Source organism: Equus quagga, chromosome 1 (genome assembly GCF_021613505.1).
Source record: "Equus quagga isolate Etosha38 chromosome 1, UCLA_HA_Equagga_1.0, whole genome shotgun sequence".
NCBI lineage: Eukaryota > Metazoa > Chordata > Mammalia > Perissodactyla > Equidae > Equus > Equus quagga.
In genome coordinates this window covers 146194069-146213557 of record NC_060267.1, presented here as the reverse complement: position 1 = coordinate 146213557, position 19489 = coordinate 146194069, and the positions used below count along the sequence as shown (strand labels likewise).

At 55.8% G+C, this 19489-nt stretch overlaps 1 protein-coding gene across 1 annotated transcript; it reads left to right on the top strand.

The window, feature by feature from the left end:
• The first annotated feature begins 327 nt into the window (after window positions 1–327).
• VILL (villin like) lies at window positions 328–19341 on the top strand. The gene is given in 21 exon segments (XM_046663897.1): window positions 328–397; window positions 5117–5183; window positions 5345–5419; window positions 5699–5904; window positions 7240–7348; window positions 8644–8754; window positions 9062–9261; window positions 9653–9731; window positions 9832–9930; window positions 10660–10795; window positions 11179–11279; window positions 13337–13474; window positions 13580–13690; window positions 13692–13739; window positions 14252–14431; window positions 15025–15170; window positions 16153–16297; window positions 17730–17915; window positions 18110–18181; window positions 18385–18723; window positions 18988–19341. Coding segments are annotated over 20 exon segments (2661 nt in total). The 5' UTR covers window positions 328–397; window position 5117; the 3' UTR covers window positions 19102–19341.
• Window positions 19342–19489: the final 148 nt, after the last annotated feature.

Sequence of the window (19489 nt, the reverse complement as noted above, 5' to 3'; positions counted from 1 at the left end):
TTGCTGGGGTGACCTGGCCTTCTGGGGGTTAGGGATCAGGGGCCCATCTGGGCTCTCAGAGAAGGGAAGTCACAGTGTATTCCACACCCCACATCCTGGCCCAGCCAGGCCTCCATCCCCTGCTCTCTCTGGCCACCATACCCAGGAAGTGAGGCCTGGCAGACCAGCCATGGCCCTGGGGAGGGGACTGGCTCTCAGAGACCTGGGTTAATATTTGTTGACTGACTAACTGATTGACTAAGTTTGAAAGCCCAGCCTGCTGAGCAGTGGGGTGTGGCCTACAGGGCGGGAGCTGGGATTGGGTTACAGAGGAGGGGGGGCAGTTGGCAGAGCCTGGCCCTGTGCCAGGCCCAGCACTGCCCGCAGGCAGGGCGAAGGCGCAAGCAGTTTCCAGCAGGTAGGCCTGGTGGTGAGGGGGCACAGGGCACAGCTGGGCAGGGAGGGGGCTCAGGGAACCGGGTGGTGAGGGGCTGTTCCGAGTCACAGGTGTACAGCATGGGTCACAGGGCTCAGGGTTGCCGAGGAGCTGGCAGAATTGGGGAGGCAGTGAGCAGCCCAACAAGTGAGAACACCGGTGGGGGCAGGGAGGCTGCAGGCGGAGCGACCCATGAGGAAGAAAGGGGGTGATTTTGTATTCGGGGTCTCTGTCACCCACAGAGTCGGTACACCTGGGGCCCAGGCCCTGCCCTTCCTCCTCCCTGCCGGAGTGCCACTCCTGGCTTCCTGGGAGTGGGGCAAAGTAACCTCAGGGTCCGCCCCACACAGGTACCTCAGGAGGAGGAAGCTGTGCACCTGGGCGAGGAGAAAGCGGCGCCAGGGGAGGGAAGGCCCCCTGGGTAGAGGAGGGGTGCGTGGAGAAAGGAGAGGTGTCTGGAGAAGGAAGGGAGTGCCTGGTGAGAGGAGAACCCAGAAGAAAGAAGAGGGGCCAGGGGAGAGAGGGTGCACTGAGGGAGGACAGGGGTGCGGGGTGGGGAGGTGCCCTGGGAAAAGGATGAGACACTGGGGGAGAGAAAGGGGTGTCTGGAAGAGGACGGTGGCATGCCGGGTTGGGGAGAGGTGGGGAGTGGCGGTCAGAAGAGAGAAGTGGGTGTTGGGGAGGGAAGATGCATGGGAGGAGGAAGGGAGTGGCCAGTGGGGAAAGAAGAGCGCCTAGGAAAGGAGGGGGCACCAGGGAGAGAAGGGTATGTCAGAGGAGGAACTGGGCATCTGGGAGAGAAAGGAGGCCTCCTGGGTGGAGGGAGCAAGCCCCCAGGGAAAAGAAAGGGGCTCCCAGTAGGGAGAGGACACAGGTGGGGGGGTCCCCACTCACTCAGGGTAGGTGATGGAAGGGAGTTCCCCAGGGAAAAGAGGGGACATCCATGGGTGGGAGGGCTTGGGGGGGTTAGAGGGGGTGCTCTGGGGAAGGAAGAGGCCCCCTGAGGGAGAAAGGGACTGCCTGGGGGAAAGAAGAGGTGCGGGGAGAGAGGGGGCCCCTACCCTTTGAGCATTCCTTCCCCCATCCCCCCAGAACCCAACTGGAAGACAGGTTACATGGAGATGAGGCCTCAGGCCCTGGGAGCCTGAGAGTTTGGCTCCTCAGCTGGACCTGGGTATGGGGGCACCCTCCCAGCGCCCTGGGGTTGATGTTGTCCCTGCCCAGTGAAACCAGCACAGTCCCAACTTTCTGGCCACCAGTTTGATTTTCCTGCCCCACATGGGGCCCCGGTGACCACTGTGCTGAGGCTAGCCAGTCTTCCTGCCACTCTGTTGCTGTTTCCTACAGCCCATAGTTTGTACCTCTGGTCACTGCCTGCCTTTTCCCCGGTCACCGTCACTGGCCACTGCTTCTGCCTGTCACCACCGAATGTCTATGCCTGTCACTCAGTGTCATCATGTTTTCTCATGTCACTGTCACAGCAACAGGCCATCAACTGCAACAGCAGTTCTGGGTGCAGTTAGAGCGCTAGGTGACTCCTTTCTTCATCCATTTTCACTCAGTCGAGTCTTGGGCAGGCGACAGGCTTCATTCCTTCAAGAACTATTTGCTGAGTACCTGCTGGGTGTCGGGCAGCTGGGAGCCGGCGGTAATCAAGAGACAAGGCCCTGGCCTCGGGGATCCTCTGCTCTAGTGAAGGAGACCATACCAACAGCATACGTGGTCTCCAGAACATGCTCAGAGGGGCCACACCTCACAGCTCTAAACCCCAGCAGGACCACCCCCTCTGCCCACCCTGCTCTGGGCAGCTCCCTCCCCCGCTCTCCTGCCCGCCCCCTCCCCTTACATGGCCACCTTGGCCCTCTTTGAGAGGGTTGAGTGTTTCCCACAGCGTACTGTGAGCTCACCAGGGCCCGAGCCCAGCCCTCAGGGGCCCTAGACAAAGGTGTAAGGAATGTGGGCCACTGTGTCACTTGTCACACTATGCCTTTGATTCTGTAACTCTGTATCTCCCCTCCCAGCTTGTTTCCCCTTGGTCATACAGGGCCAGTAAAGCCAAGGGTGTTCCTACTGCTGATAAGACACAATTGGAATGGAGTGGGGAGGGGAGAGGAGTTAACACCACACCAGGGCCTCTAGGAATGAGACATCAGAAAGAAGTGACTTCTGGGTCTATTGAGCAAAGCAGCAGCAAGAAGAAAAAGTTGCAACTGGCAAGATTTAGGTTAGATGTAGAAAGAACTTACATGGATGAAGGAAAGATCAAACCTCACACAGAGGTTTCTGAAGGAGTGGTGTAGGGAAGCCTGGGGTAGTTGAGAGTCACCTGCCAAGATGTAACAAAATCGAGAGTCCCCTCTTCCCCAAATACTTGTCCTTCCATGCTGCTTTCTCTTCTGTGCACAGTGAGAACCACAGAGCACAAACTCAAGAGAGCCAAGTTGCTGTTTGCAGAGTCTGTGTATGTTAAGAGTTCAGCTCTGTTTCAAGAATTTGAGTGCTTGTGCCTGATTTGTCTAACCACCCAGGTTAGCTAAGCCTGTCACTTGCTGCAGAGTCTGTCACAGTCTTCAGAGACAGTCCTTGCGTGCAGAGTCTGTCCTGGGTTTGCAGAACCTTTGTCTTATCTACAGAGCCTGTTTCTGTCCTGAGCCTGTGTCTATTTTCAGAGTCTGTCTTTTTCAGAACCTGGTTTTTTTTTTTTTAAACAGTCTGTCTCTGTTTCCCTGTGTATAAGATTTGCTTTTATGCAAGCTGCCCTGCGTGCAGAGCCTATCCCTGTCTACAGAGCTTGTCTGGTGTCCTTGTCTGGGACACCTTTCTGCCCGAAGACAGTTCCTATTTGCAAAGCTTTATTTATGGTAACCGTCCCTGTCAGCAGAACCTGTTTCCTCTGCAGTAGGTGCCTGTGTCTGTAGACCATGTCCCTGTTTGCAGAGTCTTTTCCTATTTCAGAGCCTGGTTCTGTCTGCAGAACCTGAGCCCTATGTGTAGAGTCTATGACATTTTTCAGGGCCTTGTCTGTTTGCACAGCCTATCTGAATTTCCCTGGATAGATACTGTGTCTGCTTGCAGGATCTATTCCTGTGAAGAGTTTATCACTCTCAGGGGTCGCTGTGTCTATCTGGAAGCACCTGTGTCTTTCTGCAGAGCACATCCTTGTTTCCAGAACCTATGCCTATCTGCATATTTTATCCCTAATTCCATATGTACCTGTTAGCAGAGCCTGTCCCTGTTTACAGAGCCTTTATCTGTTTCCAGCACTCATCCTTTTCTATAAAGCCTGTCCCTGTTTTACAGAACCCAGGCTTTCTACAGAACCCAGCCCTGTCTCAAGATCTTACCCATGTCTAGGGCATCTGTGCTTGAACATGAAGCTGATTTCTACGCCAGCTCATTTCAGCAAATCCTACACTCTCTGAAGAAGCTGTCACTGTTAAGAGAGCCTGTCTGTTTGCAGAGCCTGTGTAGGCTTACAAAACCTCTCCCTAGCTGCAAAGTCTCTGTCTATAGAACCTCTGTCTGCAAAGCCTGTGTCTTTTATCAGAGTCTGGATCTCTTTTCAGGGCTCATGATTGTTTGCCCAACCTGTTCCCAACTCCCTGTATGCAGGATTTGAGTCTGTTTCCCGAGGCTGTCCCTGCATGCAGAACCTGACCATACCTAGAGAACTTTTGCCTGTTTCAAGAGCCTGCCTCTAACTGGAAAGCATTTTTCTAACTGAAGATGCTGTGCCCATTTGCAGAGCCTTGCCTATCAATGTACCTGTCTCTGTATCTGCAAAGAGTCCCTTAAGGGTTTGTCTCCATCCACATGTGCAAAGCCTTTCCCAGTCTGCAAAGCTCTCCATACCTGCAAAACCTGTGACTGTTTGCAGTCTTTTTCAGTGTTCGCTTTTGCTCATTTTCCCAGCCTGTCTGAATTTCCCTGGGTAGAGTCTGTGTCTGTTTGCACAGGCTGTCCTTATACACACAGATAGACCCTGTCTACAGAACTCATTTTTGTCAGGAGAACCTGTGCCTGTTGCATCCCTTTCTTCAGTCTGAGGAAGCTGTCCCTGTTTGCAGAGCCTATGCTTGTATGGAGAGCCTTTCTCTAGCCATATAGCCTATCATTCTCTGCAGGTGCTAGATCTCTGCATAGCCATTCCTGACTGTCTGGAAGACCTATGCTTATTTGCAGCTCTGTCCTTGTGTGCAGAGCCTGTCTTTGTCTACAGGATTCAGTCTCATTTCAAGAGGCTGTCCCTGTTTGCAGAGTCTGTCCCTGCCTGCAGAAACTCTTGCTAGCAGAGCCTCTGCCTGTCTGCATACCCTATCACTGTCTACAGTGACTGTCCCTGACTGCAGATCCTGTGTCTGTCTGCACAGCCTATTTCTAACTCCCTGTCTGTTGGCAGAGGTTGTCCCTATGTTCAAAGCCTGTCCCTGTCCACAGAGCTCAGCTGTTTCCAGAGCACAACCACAGATGACAAAACAGGTCCCTGTTTGCAAAGCCTATGTGCTGATGTCTGCAGCATCTGTCCTGGTTTGCTGGCATTTGTGTTTCCACAGCCCTCCTAATGAAAGGCACATTCTATGATGAAGGTGCTTTGGAGAGCTGTAGGTGGGAAGAGTTCTTGCTTGAAGCCCAGAGTACAGGTGGCCAGGGCCTGAGAACTCTGGCTCTTGTTGTTTCCTCTCTCTGTCCTGCCTGGCCTAGGATGGACATCAACAAGGGCCTCCCAGCCATCCAGAGCCATAAAGACCTCCACGTATGGATCATTGAGGTGAGGGGCATGACCAGACAGTAGAGTTGGTGTTTAGTCTCTGAGATTAGGCTTCTTCCACACTCCCCCCACCTCAGAGTTCCCTCCCTCACCCCACCCCAGAGGGTCATGGGGGGATGGGGAGGTCTCCTGAGTTGTCACTAGACACTCTCCTTTCCCAGAACCTGAAGATGGTGCCAGTACCGGAGAGGGCTTATGGGAACTTCTTTGAGGAACACTGCTACATTGTCCTCCACGTGAGCACCTGGGGAGTCTGTCTGAGGGGGTGTCATGGCCCAGCTGGGGAGTCTGATGGTGTAGACTAAGCTCTGCCCTGGGAACAGGCAGGCTGGGAGCCCAAGAATCGCATGCCACAAGGGGCTGCAGCCTTGGAGGCCTCTTGGCCCTTCCCTCCCCATTCTCCATCTCCTGCTTATGGAACACCTGCCCAGTCTCCACAAGGCCCTTGGTACATCCTTGACCTGGAGCCTTAGCCCTCTCCCCCGACCCGACACACATACACACCTGGGTCCTAGGTCCCCCAGAGCCTGAAGGCCACACAGCGGGTGTCCAACGACCTGCATTACTGGGTCGGGAAGCAGGCAGGTGCGGACGCGCAAGGTGCGGCGGAGACCTTTGTGCAGCATCTACAGGAGGCGCTGCATGACGCCCCCGTGCAGCACCGGGAGGTGCAGGAGCACGAGTCCGACTGTTTCCGCAGCTACTTCCGCCCTGGAATCATGTGAGTGATGCAACGAGGGACAGAACCGTGGGGTGGCTGGGCCGCCTGGGGTGGGTCTTTCCCTTATCTCTGGTGTGTGGGTTGTTTTGAGGGAGGAGATAACACCTTTATTGAGATACAAAGCAGGGATCATACAACCTACCGACTTAAACACACAGTTCAGTGATTTAGTATATTTACAGACTTGTGCAACCATCACCACAATTTTAGAAGATTTCCATCACCCCACAAAGAAGTCCAAAACCCTTTAGCAGGCATTCTCAGTCTCCCACAACACTCCCTTCCCCCAGTCTATATAGATTTGCCTGTTTGGGACATTTCATATAAATGGAATTATACACACATGATGTATGGATGTACCACATTTTATTTATATATTCATCACTTAATGGACATTTGGGTTGTCTCCACTTTTTAGTTGTTATGAATAATGCTGTTATTAATATTTGTATACAAGTTCTTGGTTTTTTTCCAGTCTTATTGAGATGTAATTGACATACGTCACTGTGTACGTTTAAGGTACGCAGCATGATGGTTTGACTTACATATATTGTGAAATGATTATAGCGGTAACTTTAGTTAACATCTATGTTAACATATGGACATATATTTTTCATTTCTCTTTGGTATATATCCAGGAGTGGACACCAATGTTGTTTTGAGCCTGCTTTTATGTTACTGTGCCAAGCAGAAATATGTCTTTTGCTGTAAATTGCTTCAAAAATTTATTGAATTAATAACTGCAATATAGTAGGTTGAACCATAGGAAACTGCCAATATTCAATCATCTGTTTCATAGAGGTGAACCTAATATACGCGTATGGTGTTACATGAACACATGCACACATGTATACACACACACACAGAAAAAACACAGCACCCCTATATGTGTCCACCCGCAGATGGGCATATCTACACACATATGTGCACATCCCTGCCCACCTACACTCATATATGCTGTTGCCCAAATTCTGTGCACTCACATCTTTACTCACATGGATAAACAGAAACACTTATGCCCCACTTGTATTACAGGTGCATGTGCCTGTATCTACATCTAAACACATGGATAAACAGATATATACTATGCCCCCACTGTATACATGTACCTAAATGTGCATGTGTCCACATAGCTACACACGGATAAACAAATGCACCCTCCTGCCCTCACATGTGTACCCCTGTGCTTGGACACACGTGTTCATATCTACATGCATACATGTATTAAACAGGCACATGCATATCCCTACATGTATGCGTGCGTGAGCTCACACCTGCACTCACTCCTGCACATGGCAGTGTGTGGTTTTATGTGAGACCCCATTCCCTCCTCAGCTACAGGAAGGGAGGCCTAGCCTGTGGCCTCAAGCACGTGGAGACCGACATGTACAACATCCAGCGACTGCTGCACATCCAAGGGAGGAAGCACGTGTCAGCCACCGAGGTGAGGGCTGCCAGGGTGCCACTTGACCTCTGGACTCAGCTCAGACTGCATGTACTGAAGAATAGGGAAAGGTAGGGGGAGACGGGGGAGTAGGGGGTACATGGGCTATCAGCATTCCCAGATGGCCTGTCTTGAAGGAGGAGAGAGAAGGCAGAGCCAGGCTTCTAGCTCCACCCCCACGATGGCTCCTCTGACCCTCTGTTTCCTCGTCTGTCTCATGGGTGTATTAAGAACTTGGGGAGGTGTGGCAGACAAGAAGGTGCACTTGGCTGGTCCTTGTAAGCAGCACAGTGGGAAGGAGCATGGTTTGGGGTGGGATGTGCACAGCCCCACACTCTCATACACATTGTCATTATCACCCATAGGCCGCACACACTGTCTCCCACTGTTGCCCCTGGGGCCACTCTAGTCCACAGAATGCCCTTGTGCAAATTAGAACAGAGTGCCCCTTACTTCCACCTGTCAGGAGATTAATGGAAAACACTGATTTTGTTAGAACGAGACATTTTGCTGCCATCTGGCAGGAGTTTGGTATAATGAACATTCAGGTGTTTGATGTCTCCAATGTGAATGGTGACACCTGAGTTGTGCCTGTTACTGTCTACAAGGTATGTGGTAGCCCTGTGACTCACAGAGTCCTATACAGGCTCACTCACTGTCACCCACAAATTCAGTGACCATACATCCCTGGTCATGCAGGGACATCATGTAGCCCCAGGTTTTGCCTGTTCTCTTGGCATAATTATTTAGAGTCCCCCCTTTTAGTCTCAAAAGTCTGTTTGGGTGATAACTATCCCAGTCCATGGATGACACACTGTCCCCCACACAGGCACACATGTACTGTCACCCATGAGCTCACACAGCTGTTCACATTTGATGTGCCCCCCACATATGTACACATGTACACACACACATCCGCACACATGGATAAACAGATACATAAGCCCCACTTGTATACACGTGTACAGCTACAGACATGCTTTGAGTGAAAAAGGTCATATTCAGTCATGTACACCCTGTGAAAGGCAGCATTACCTACAGTCCCACATGCCTAGAGATGTACACAGCCACACCCACAGTGACCCTCAAGGTCTCATACAGTTACAGAGATGCATGCCCACACACCATAATAGTGGTGTTGCGGTCACACATACACCCAATTGCACACAGCTTCATGCACACAAGTGACACACTCGAGCTATGCTCACCTAGGCGGGACAGGCTGTGGTACCCCTCCACCTGGGTGCTGGTAGTAAAACACCTGTCTCCCTCCTTGCCCCTCCTGGCTCTGGCAGGTGGAGCTCTCCTGGAACAGCTTTAACGAGGGTGACATCTTCCTGCTGGACCTGGGGAAGGTGATGATCCAGTGGAACGGGCCCAAGACCAGCATTGCTGAGAAGGCGCGGGTCAGTGTCTGCCCTGGGAACCAAGGGGTGCAGAGCTCGGGGAGAGGAGTGGTCCTCCAGGTGCCCATCCTCCAGCCACCTGAAGAGGTGGGCTTGGCTCTCTGCTACAACCTGAGAAGTACCTAATGGGTGCAAGCTGAGTCCAGACCCTGCACTGGTGGTGCCCGTGGATGCCAGGAAAAGGGGACACCTCCCCCTGCCCCCAGGCTCTGGGAGCTGAGCACTGACAGGAAGGATCTGGGATGGACTGTCTGAGGGGTAAGGGAGGCATGCTGGGGAAGCCCGACTGCCAGGTCCTCTCCTGCAGGGCCTGGCCTTGACCTGCAGCCTCCAGGACAGGGAGCGTGGTGGTCGTGCACAGATCGGTGTGGTGGATGATGAGGTCGAAGCCACTGACCTCATGCAGATCATGGAAGCTGTGCTGGGCTGCAGAGTGGGCAACCTGCACACAGCCATGCCCGACAAGAGTATTAACCAGCTGCAGAAGGCCAATGTCCGCCTCTACCAGTGAGCAGACCTTGGGAGTGGGCAGGGTGGGTGGAATAGCCTAGGCCTGCATGTCCATCATTACTGCAATAACACAGTGTTTGTAGAAAGCCCTCCAGTAAAGGCTTGTGGGTTTCTGGGGCAGGCCATGTGGGACCTTGGGCCCAGCCTGTACTCTTGCATGGCTGTCTTTCTGAGAAACCCATTGTATAGACAGGAGGACTGAGGCCCTGTCAGGGCCAGGGATTGCCTAAGGCTCCACAGCAAGGCAGCAGTCAACTCAAGACCTCAACTCAGGGCCCCAGCCCCCATGCCCTCTGCCATGTGGGGAGGGGCGGGGGACATGGGGGCTAGAGTGGAAGGGAAGCTAGGGAGGGGCTGAACTGACCATATCTGGATGCCTGTCCCCCAGTGTCTACGAGAAGGGCAAGGACCTGGTGGTCCAGGAGTTGGCGACCTCCCCACTGACCCAAGACCTACTGCAGGAGGAGGTGAGGCAGGCTGGGCCCCAGCCCCCTATCCATCCCCACCTACCCCACAACCTCAACTCCATCTGGACCACCTACTGAGCAGCCCCACTCTTGCTCCTAGGACTGCTACATCCTGGACCAGGGTGGTTTCAAGATCTACGTGTGGCAGGGACGCACGTCCAGCCTCCAGGAGAAAAAGGCTGCCTTCACTCGGGCTCTGGTGAGGCTGTGGGGCCCTGTCTCAGAGGGACATAGAGCTGCCTGGGGTTTGAAGTGGGAGGCAGGCCTGCCCTGGGGTCTGAGGGAAGAAATGGCTCTACTCTTAAGACTAAGCTGAGAGACATCTATGTCCTGCGGTCTGAAAGGGGAGGGAGTCCTGCCCCAGGGCTAGGAGATGAATACATCCTGCCCTGGGAGGCCTGTCTGATGGAGGAGGACATGACCCTGCCCTCGGGTCCCAAGCCTGGAGACAAACCGCCCAATCTGAGGGAGGAGACACAGCTCTGCCCAGGCATATGACGGGGAACGTAGGGCCCCTCTCTGGGATCAGGGCCATGCGGCCTGCCCTGGGCACCTTGAGTGGGGGGGAAGAGCAGATAGCACCTAAGAAACCTTGTGTAAAAGGGGGAGGCGGTCCTGCCTTGAGGTCTGAGGAGCCTACAGCACTGGGCGCCCCATCCTTTCAGAGGAAGGGAGACGGGGCTCTGCCTGGGGTCTGACGGTTGTCATGGCCGGCCCTTCCCGAGGCCCGGACTAAGGGGACCTGGCCTGTCCTCAGGGACCTCAGAGAAGTGGGTAGTGACGGAGCTAGCTCCTTCAGCGGGTCATGAGTTTGGTTAATTAACGAGGCTCCGGGCTCCACTGGCCCTGCAGCCCGAGCAGCAGGTCCCGCGGGTGCAGCGGAGCAGTGGGCCCTCGGGCCGCTCGCCTGACAGAGCCCCCGCCCCAGGGCTTCATCCAGGCCAAGGGCTACCCGGCCCACACCAACGTGGAGGTGGTGAACGACGGCGCCGAGTCGGCCGCCTTCAAGCAGCTCTTCCGGACGTGGTCTAACGAACAACGCAGGAACAACCCCGGAGGGATGGGTGAGCGAGCAGGGCGGGGCCTGTGGGGGCGGCACCCAGAACAAGGGAGGGATGGGTGAGCGGACGGGGCGGGGCCTGCGGAGCGGGACCTGTGGGGGCGGTACCCAGAACCCCGGAGGGATGGGTGAGCGGACGGGGCGGGGCCGAGCCTGCGGGGGCGGGGCGGGGTCTGCGGAGGAGGCACCGAGAACCCAGGGGGATGGGTGAGCGGACGGGGCGGAGCCGAGCCTGCGGGGGCGGGGCGGCACGCAGAGCCTCCGCGGAATGGGCGAGGGGGCGTGGCCGAAGGAGGCTTCTTGAGTGATGGGTGGGGCAGGGTTGGCGGGGGCGGAGGTTGGGACAAGGGCAAAGGGCGCCAGAGGCACCGTCTATCCCACCCTCAGGTAAAGGGATTCAGGTAAAGCCGGACGTGGGCAAACTGCGCAGCCAGCCTGAGCTAGCGGCTCAGCTCAGAATGGTGGATGACGGCTCCGGGAAGGTGGAGGTGAGGGGTACTGCCTTAGCTGGGGGAAGTGGGCACACAGGGGTAGGCTTTGTCTTCAGGTGAACGGTATAGCCACTAAAGTGACCCAGGTACACCCAGGTGCACATCTACACACACTCAAGGACACCTAGGGGTATGTGTACATATGCAAACACCCTCCCCACAGCCCGCTCATACACATCACACCGAATCAATTATACACAGCCATTGCCACTCGCTCATATAACACTCATGGCATACAGCACAGTAACGCTCAGATGCTTAATTGTGCCCTTCTGTCATATGTATAACACAGTCATACATATGATAATAGAGACACACCTACTCACACTTTCTAACTGCACTTAATCACAGCCAAGTACACAATTGCAAGCATGTAATTGCACAAACTTTGCATCACACATGATCACAGTCGCATACAACCATCAACCCACAGAGACAGACCAACACAAATACACAGTCACATATAATCAGTCACAGCCCCACACACCCAACCCCCAACACACAGTCATGCACTGTCAGCCATCCATCTGCTTTCAGACCAGTATTCTGGGAGATGCAGGAGGTGGGGGCCACCTCTGGGCTCTGTATGGGGCTGGGTTCATCTTGACTTGTTGGCAAGGCCCTTAATTCCTTTGGGCTTCAGTTTTTTATCTATCAAATGGGGGCAAGAACTGTGGTCCCATTGGGTCCCACACTGGTGTGAAGATGCTGTGAGATTCTGGGAATGGGACTGCTGGGCCTGTGTGAGGGGTTCTAGTTCTCAAGATAGGTCGAGGTCAGAGAAAACACCATTTGTCCAAGGCTTCCTCCTTCATTTGCCCTGATATGGTTGGACAGAGGCCGTTAGTGAAGAGAGACGAGATAGGAGGAGACAGGGCAAGGAGAGGGGTAGAGGGGGGAGCAAGGAGAAAGGAAGACAGGGAGAGGGGACAGGGAGAGACAGAGAGAAGAGGAGACTGAGAGAGAAAGAGACAGAGAATGGGGGGTAGATGGGATGAAATGCAGGGAGAGATGGGAGCATGGGCAGAGGAGAAAGGGGGGATCCAGGAGAGATGGGGCCGACAGGGAGCTAGAGAGAGGGATAGAGGAAGACAGAGGAGGGCAGGGGAGGAAAGAGAGGGGGCTCTGCCACTCAGGCCCCAGGCACAAAGGCAGGGAGGGGACTCCTCTCAGCAGGCCAGTGGACAGGCAGGTGTGGCAGGGAGTGGCAGTGGTATGGTTGGGAGGCCTGGCTGCCAGGTGAGTGCCGCTCCTGAGTGGCGTGTGGTTATAGTCAGCCTCTTCTGCAAAAGGCAGGATTCTGGATGCTCTGGTCTGGAGCAGACCTTCCCAGAGACAGCTGTTAGTTCTGTGTAGGCCCAGGATGCCCAAGCATTGTTTCCTGCCATGTCGAAGTGGGTGTTTTATCCCCACTTTAACAGGTGGGGAAAACTGTGACTCAGAAAGGTCTCTCGGCCAACATGGGGCTGACCTGGCATTTGGCCGGGTCTGCCTGGCTCCAGAGCCCGTGCTCACTACCCACAGGAATAAGACATCACACTGTTAAGCATGAGGAAGTGTTTTCCTTTCCGTCTGTGAACAGGCTTTGTTTTTTTAAGTGACATTTGAAAAAAGGGAATTTTTCCAAGAGCCCTGAGGCCTTGCTTCTGGCCAGCTTCTGCTGCTCTGGCCTGAGCACTGAGCAGCCATGCCAGGACCTGACTGCCCCTAACCTCGGCTGTGACTGGTGGGGTCAGGCTGGGCATGGTGTGTGGCAGGAGTCAGGTCCGCCCCGGCAGCCTCTGGAGTCCTCACCACTCATTTGTCCCAGGCACCCCACGCCAACTCAGAGTCCTTGCCGAGAGCAGGCTGGCGCAAGTGTGGTGGTCCCAGGGGCCCATGAGGGAAAGGGTCACCTGCAGATCCTTGCACAAGCCCAGCACAGAGTGTGGGGTGGGCGCACTGCTGGAGGCGAGCCCCTTGCCTGCAGAGATGAGGCATGCCTCAAGGCTGGGCACAGGGAGGCTGGTTCAGGTGGAGGAGCCACCAGTGCCCACTTGCCCCCTGTTCCCCAGATGTGGTGCATCCAGGACTCATGCAGGCAGCCCATGGATCCCAAGCATCATGGACAGCTGTGTGCAGACAGCTGCTACCTTGTACTCTACGCATACCAGAACATGGGCCGTGTCCAGTACATGCTGTACCTATGGCAGGTGCGCCGACCTGAGGAGGGTGGTGGGTGCCTTCAAGCCCCAGAGCTAAGGATCTGAGAATGGGATCTAAGAGCTGCGCCAGGCCCTCACCACCCCCGCCTGCAGGGCCCCCAGGCCAGCGCACATGAGATAAAGGCCCTGAACTGCAACGCTGAGGAGCTGGACCTCATGTACCACGGAGCCCTGGTGCAGGAGCATGTGACCATGGGCAGTGAGCCCCCCCCACTTCCTTGCCATCCTCAAGGGCCAGCTGGTGGTCTTCCAGGTAGGGCCCACCTTGCTGCTGTGGTCACAGCCTCACTGGCTCCTCCAAGTGCCTGTGCCCCTTACACATACATGCTGAGCACCTTCTCTTCAGGCCGGGGACCCAGCTTACCAACCCCTGGGTTCCTAGTGCTTGTCTGAGGCCCAGGAGCTCCAAGGGTGATCCCCGCCTGAGTTTCTTCTCCTGGTCCCCAGAGCCAGCCACAAAGCAGGAGACAGGTGAAGAACTTGAATTGAAAGGGAGCCAGGGCCTTGCCTGGGGTCACAGACAGGCAAAGCCAGCCCCCACTTTCCACCTTCAAGGCCTGAGGGAGCTATGCCCTGACTCCTCAGGGATGGGGTGAAGAGTCCATTTAGAAAGGGCCTGGTTCCCTATCCTAGACTGATGGGGTCCTCACACTCTACACTCAGAGGGTCCAGAAAACAGTGGTGGCTTTAATGAGGGTCCCCACTGGGACAGGGAGGTGGCCCCCAGGAGCCCTTGTCTCAGTCTGAGGCCCAGCCCTTTTGTAGGGGGACACAGGGCACAATGAGAAGGGGCAGCCGGCATCCACCACGAGGCTCTTCCAGGTGCAAGGCACCGACAGCTACAACACCAGGACCATGGAGGTGCCAGCCCGTGCCTCAGCCCTCAACTCCAGCGACATCTTCTTGCTGGTCACACCTGACATCTGCTACCTCTGGTTTGGGAAGGTACCCCAACACTGACCACTCGGTTCACACCCAGGGCAGTGGTGCCAGGCAGGGATGGGTCCACTCCACAGGGGCTGTAGACTGCAAGTCCAGCCTCACACAGGCCAGGAGAGGGGGAGGAGGAGAGGCCACAATGTTCCCTCTGGAACCTGGGGGCAGTTACGAAGTGACGGGTGAGCCTGGGAGCCCACAGGCCGGAGCTGGGCTAGGCCTAGACTGCCTCCCTTCCTTTCCGCCTTGAGCAGGGAGCACACCCCTTCGTAAGTCTCTCAGGAAAACAAAGAGGCCTAGTCCAGCTTCCAGAGTTTTCTCTGATCTTCAGCATAAACCATGAATGATCCCTAAGCCAAGGAGTCCCCATCCTGTGCTCTGGACCTGGAGAGGGTCCCAGTCCTTGTGACCCTTATCAGTTGGGGAAAGGGAGGCCAGGAGGGGGAGGAAGAGAGATCCCTTGCTTATTTGTGCCCTGCCATCAGCCTAGGCCTCCTGTGACTCAGGCCCAGCTCCCCACAGGCCTCTGTGAATCAGGGATGTGGGGCTGGAGGTGGAGACCCCTCCCCATGCAGGGCCTGACCCAGCTCTTTGCCTGCCAGGGCTGTAGCGGTGACCAGCGTGAGATGGCACGGATGGTGGTCACTGTCATCTCCAGGAAGAAGGAGGAAACGGTGCTAGAGGGTCAGGAGCCTCCCCACTTCTGGGAGGCCCTGGGAGGCCGGGCTCCCTACCCCAGCAACAAGAGGTGACAGGGCTGGGAAAAGGGTATTCTCCTTACACAGAGGCAGAAACTGAGGCCCAACGAGAGTGGGTGACTAATTCAGGGTCACACAAAAATCTGAAGAGGCCAGACTAGAACTGAAGACTCTTGGCTGCCCTTCCCCAGGGCTCCTAGGAGCACAGCGCCCCAACTTCAGTCCCCAGCCCTGGATAATTTGGATCACGAAGATGCCAGGGAGAGTGGTGCAGTGGCGCCCTCTGCTGGCTGAATGTGCTCCTTGCATTGTCCCAGTTCTGGACCATCCCACTGGCAGAGGCTCCCCCAACCCTAGTCCCTAGGGGTGGTGGTGCCCAGTGTGTGTGTGTAGTATAATATGACACGTGGCTAAATAGCGTGTGTGGAGTGTGCAAGAACTGTGTATGTGTGTGGTCTCTAAGTGGACCAGGGTGTGTATCCAAGGATAGGGCAGAGTGAGTCCTCAAAGGGAGGAGGGAGCGGAGTCCAGGGCCGCTCTGCCTGTGGGGCCTGGTTTATGCACTGCACTCCCCCCAGATCTCCAGAGCTCCTAAGCACTACTGTCCCCCTCTCTTAGCCTAGCTTCCCTCCTCCCACCTTGGGCCTGAGGCCAGGCTCCCAGCCAGGGGTGGGATACCGGCTCCTCCCTCCCAGGGAGGGCAGGGCTCCCGCTCAGGCCTGCCCCACTAAACATGCAGTCCCCTTCCTGGGGCCCGCCCACTTCTGGGAAAATTCTTGGGGCAGCTTGTGCCACAGCTGGCTGGGGCTAGACAGATCACCTAATCTGCTTTCCCCACTGACGGACGGGGTCCCAGAGAGGAGCAGGGTGCTCCCGGAGTGAATTACGGGATGGGTGGAGCTCAGAGGAGGGCACAGGGTCCTCCTATTCCCCAGCCCCTGGGGCCTGTTTGCTGAGGGCTAGCTTGGCACAGGCTGGTAAGAGGCACAGGGCTATCTGCGCCCCTCACGGCCCTGTGCCCACACTGGTCAGGCTCCCTGAGGACGTCTCCAGCTTCCAGCCGCGACTGTTTGAGTGCTCCAGCCAGACGGGCCACGTGGTCCTCATGGAAGTGATGTTCTTTAGCCAAGAGGACCTGGACAAGTACGACATCATGTTGCTTGACACCTGGCAGGAGGTGAGGCAGCCACCCCCTGCCTGGGTGGAGTGTGAATGGAGTGTGTCTGTGTCTGTGTAACTGGGTGTGAGCATGTGTGACTTTGTGTGTTTCCAGCCATGTGACTGCAGGTAAGGCTGCAGGTGCTTCTGTGGCTGTGTGACATTGTGACACTGTAACTGTGTGACCATGGATGTGAGACCATGGATGACTGTGTCACCGTGAGGCTGTGGGGGACTGTGACTGTGTCTGGGATGCGTGTGCAATACTGAGCAGTTTTGTGACCAGAGTGTAACTCTGTGTGTCTTATGACGGGGTGCGTGATTCCAGGCAGCTGAGTGCCTGTGGCTGACCTGTGTCAGGGTTGAGTGGCCAACTGTAGATTGAATGACTGCGTGTGTATATGTGATGTCTCTGTGTGACTGCATTTGCCTTTGTGTATGTGGCTGTGTGTAATGGCTGTGTGGTCAAGTTAACTGGCCAGCCCAGCTCTAACCAGTGAGACTGTGTGAAAAAGAGAGAGACTCTGTGACTGGCTGTAGGAGTGGGAGACTGAGTGACTGTATTTGTGTGGTTGGGTAACGAGGTTTCTGTGTGGCCATCTGCGGTTTTCAGGCTGGGTGTGTGAGACTGTGATCGGGTGTGATTGTGTTTATGTGTGACTGTGGTGACAGTGCGTGGCTGTGATTTGCTGTCTCCCTGTGTGGCGATGGACGATCATGTGTCTGTAGAGCTGATCGTGTATGTGTCTGCCTCATTGTGTCTGTGACACTGTGTGAACGTGGTGATAAGGCTTGTGAGCTCCCATCGCAGAGAAACCAAAGCCCTTGCCAGAGCCCTGTGTGACCCGGCGGCCCCAACTCTCTGGCCCACTTTGCCCCCACTCTCCCCCTTGCTTGCTCTGTTCTCCCTGCTGCTCCTGGAACATGCCAGAACACTCAGGGCTTTTGCACTGGTTGTTTCTTCGGGTTAGAACACTTCCTGCCCAGACACACATGGGGCTTGCTCTCTCACCTCCCTCAGATCTCTAATGTAAAATTACAATATCCTACCACCATCACCACACTTCTTATCTTCTTTCCCTGCCTTATTTTTCTCCCTCTGATATCCTATGTATTTTGCCTATTTTTCTGTCTACCCCAATAAAATGAAAGCTCGACAAGGGCAGGGATTTTTGTCTTTTTTCTTCAAAGTTGTATTCCCAAAGCCTAGAACAGTGCCTGACACAGTAGGTGCTCCATAAATGTGTGGATTGAAAGCATAGGTGCATGCCTGTGACTTTCCGGCTTGTTTATGGTATATGGGTATGGCAGCCAGCTTACTGGGTGTGTCTGGCTGGCTGGCACGTGTGTGGGGGAATCTGAGACCATCTGATGGACAGAGGTGGGAGGGAAGTGGCCAGCTCCGGGCAGCCCCTCCACCTGCCCAAGGCCAGGCCTCCTCTGTGGCCCAGATCTTCCTGTGGCTTGGGCAAGCTGCAAGCGAGTGGAAGAAGGAGGCAGTGGCCTGGGGCAGGGAGTACCTGAAGACCCATCCGGCGGGGAGGAGCCCGGCCACGCCCATCGTGCTGGTCAAGCAGGGCCACGAGCCTCCCACCTTCACTGGATGGTTCCTTTCCTGGGACCCCTACAAGTGGACCGTGAGTGAGGCCTGAACCCCGTAGCCCCACCCTCATCTGGGGGAGAGGGCCTGCTCCGGGCAGACTGAGAGGAGGCATCACCCTGCCCAGGGTCTTCCAGTGTGGGTGGGAGAGGTCTGCTCTTGTCCTCAGGCCCCCTCCCGGGTCCCATTGGTACCACTCCATCCTGCCCCTCGCCTGATTCTTGCCCCCAGAACAACCAGTCTTATGAGGAGGTGGTGGAGGGCAGCCTGGGAGCGACATCTGCCGTCTCTGAGATAACAGCAGTGAGTACCAGGGCCTCCTGGGCTTTCCCCTGGGGGTCTGGGCTCAGTCAGTGTGGTCCAGGTGGGCAGAGGGGCAGGGAAGGAGCCAGGCCCTGGTAGGTGGCAGGGGCTGCAGCTGGGGGCAAGAGGGCCAATGGGCCATGTGGCCTCCCTGTGGGAGCTTATCCACCACCTTGCCCAGCCTGAGTCCCCTCTCTGGACAGGAAGTCAAAAACTTCCAGCTGTCCAGATGGCCAAGCCATGGCAGGGCAAGCCCCTTGGCCCTACAAGCCCTCAAGGGCTCCCAGGACAGCTCAAAGAGTGAGCTGGAGCTAGGCCCCAAGGCAGGCAGCAGCAACAGCAGCAGCACCAGCACCAGGACCACTGCCAGCACCAGCACTAGGACCAGCGCCAGCTCCAGCACCAGCACTACAACCAGCTCCAGCACCAGCACCTACCACAGCAGCCCCAGATCCATGGTCAGTGGGAACCTGCCTCGCGAACAGCTGATGCACCAGGCCGCCGAGGACCTGCCAGATGGCGTGGACCCAGCCCACAAAGAGGTGGATGCCCAAGACCCCCTGCCACTCACTGCCCCAGCACTAACGCATCTAAAACTGAGCTGGTGGCACCCAGGGCATGACCCACTGAGGATGGGCAAGAGGCAGGCTGCCCAGGGAGATCTGTGTTCCAGATGGGGTGATAGGCAGAGAGATGTGGGAGAGGAGAGCCTTGATCCCTGAGATGACACCTCTGGGTGGGTGGGACAGAGTCTGGGCTCAGTTGACACCCTTCTCCTGCATCCACACCCCCACTTCCCTACCCAGTTCTATCTCTCAGACTCTGACTTCCAAGATATCTTTGGGAAATCCAAGGAAGAATTCTACAGCATGGCCAAGTGGAAGCAGCAGCAGGAGAAAAAGCAGCTTGGTTTCTTCTGAACCCAGGCCCTGCCTGTGCCCCCTACAGGGCCAAGGCCCCCCAGGGGACCTCCCACACACATACCTGAGCCCCTGGGGAGACCATGTTGGCAATCCCTGCTCAGAGACTCCTGGGTCACCCCCCTACTTGTCAATAAAAGCTTATGGCCCTCACAAGGTGTGGTGTGTGGGTTTCAAGTCTGGATCACTCAGTATGTCCACTTCTGGCGGAAGGGGCCTCTGGGGCCAGACGGTGTGGCCTGTGACATTCCAGAGAAGAACGGAGCTCTCTTTACCCTCCTCCTTGGAAGGGTTTGTTTCTTGCTGGTCCCTCCTGCCCAGTGGGTCCGACGACCTCCTCACTCCAGTATGAGTGTGTGATAGGTGGAGAGCGAGGTGCTGGTGCTCC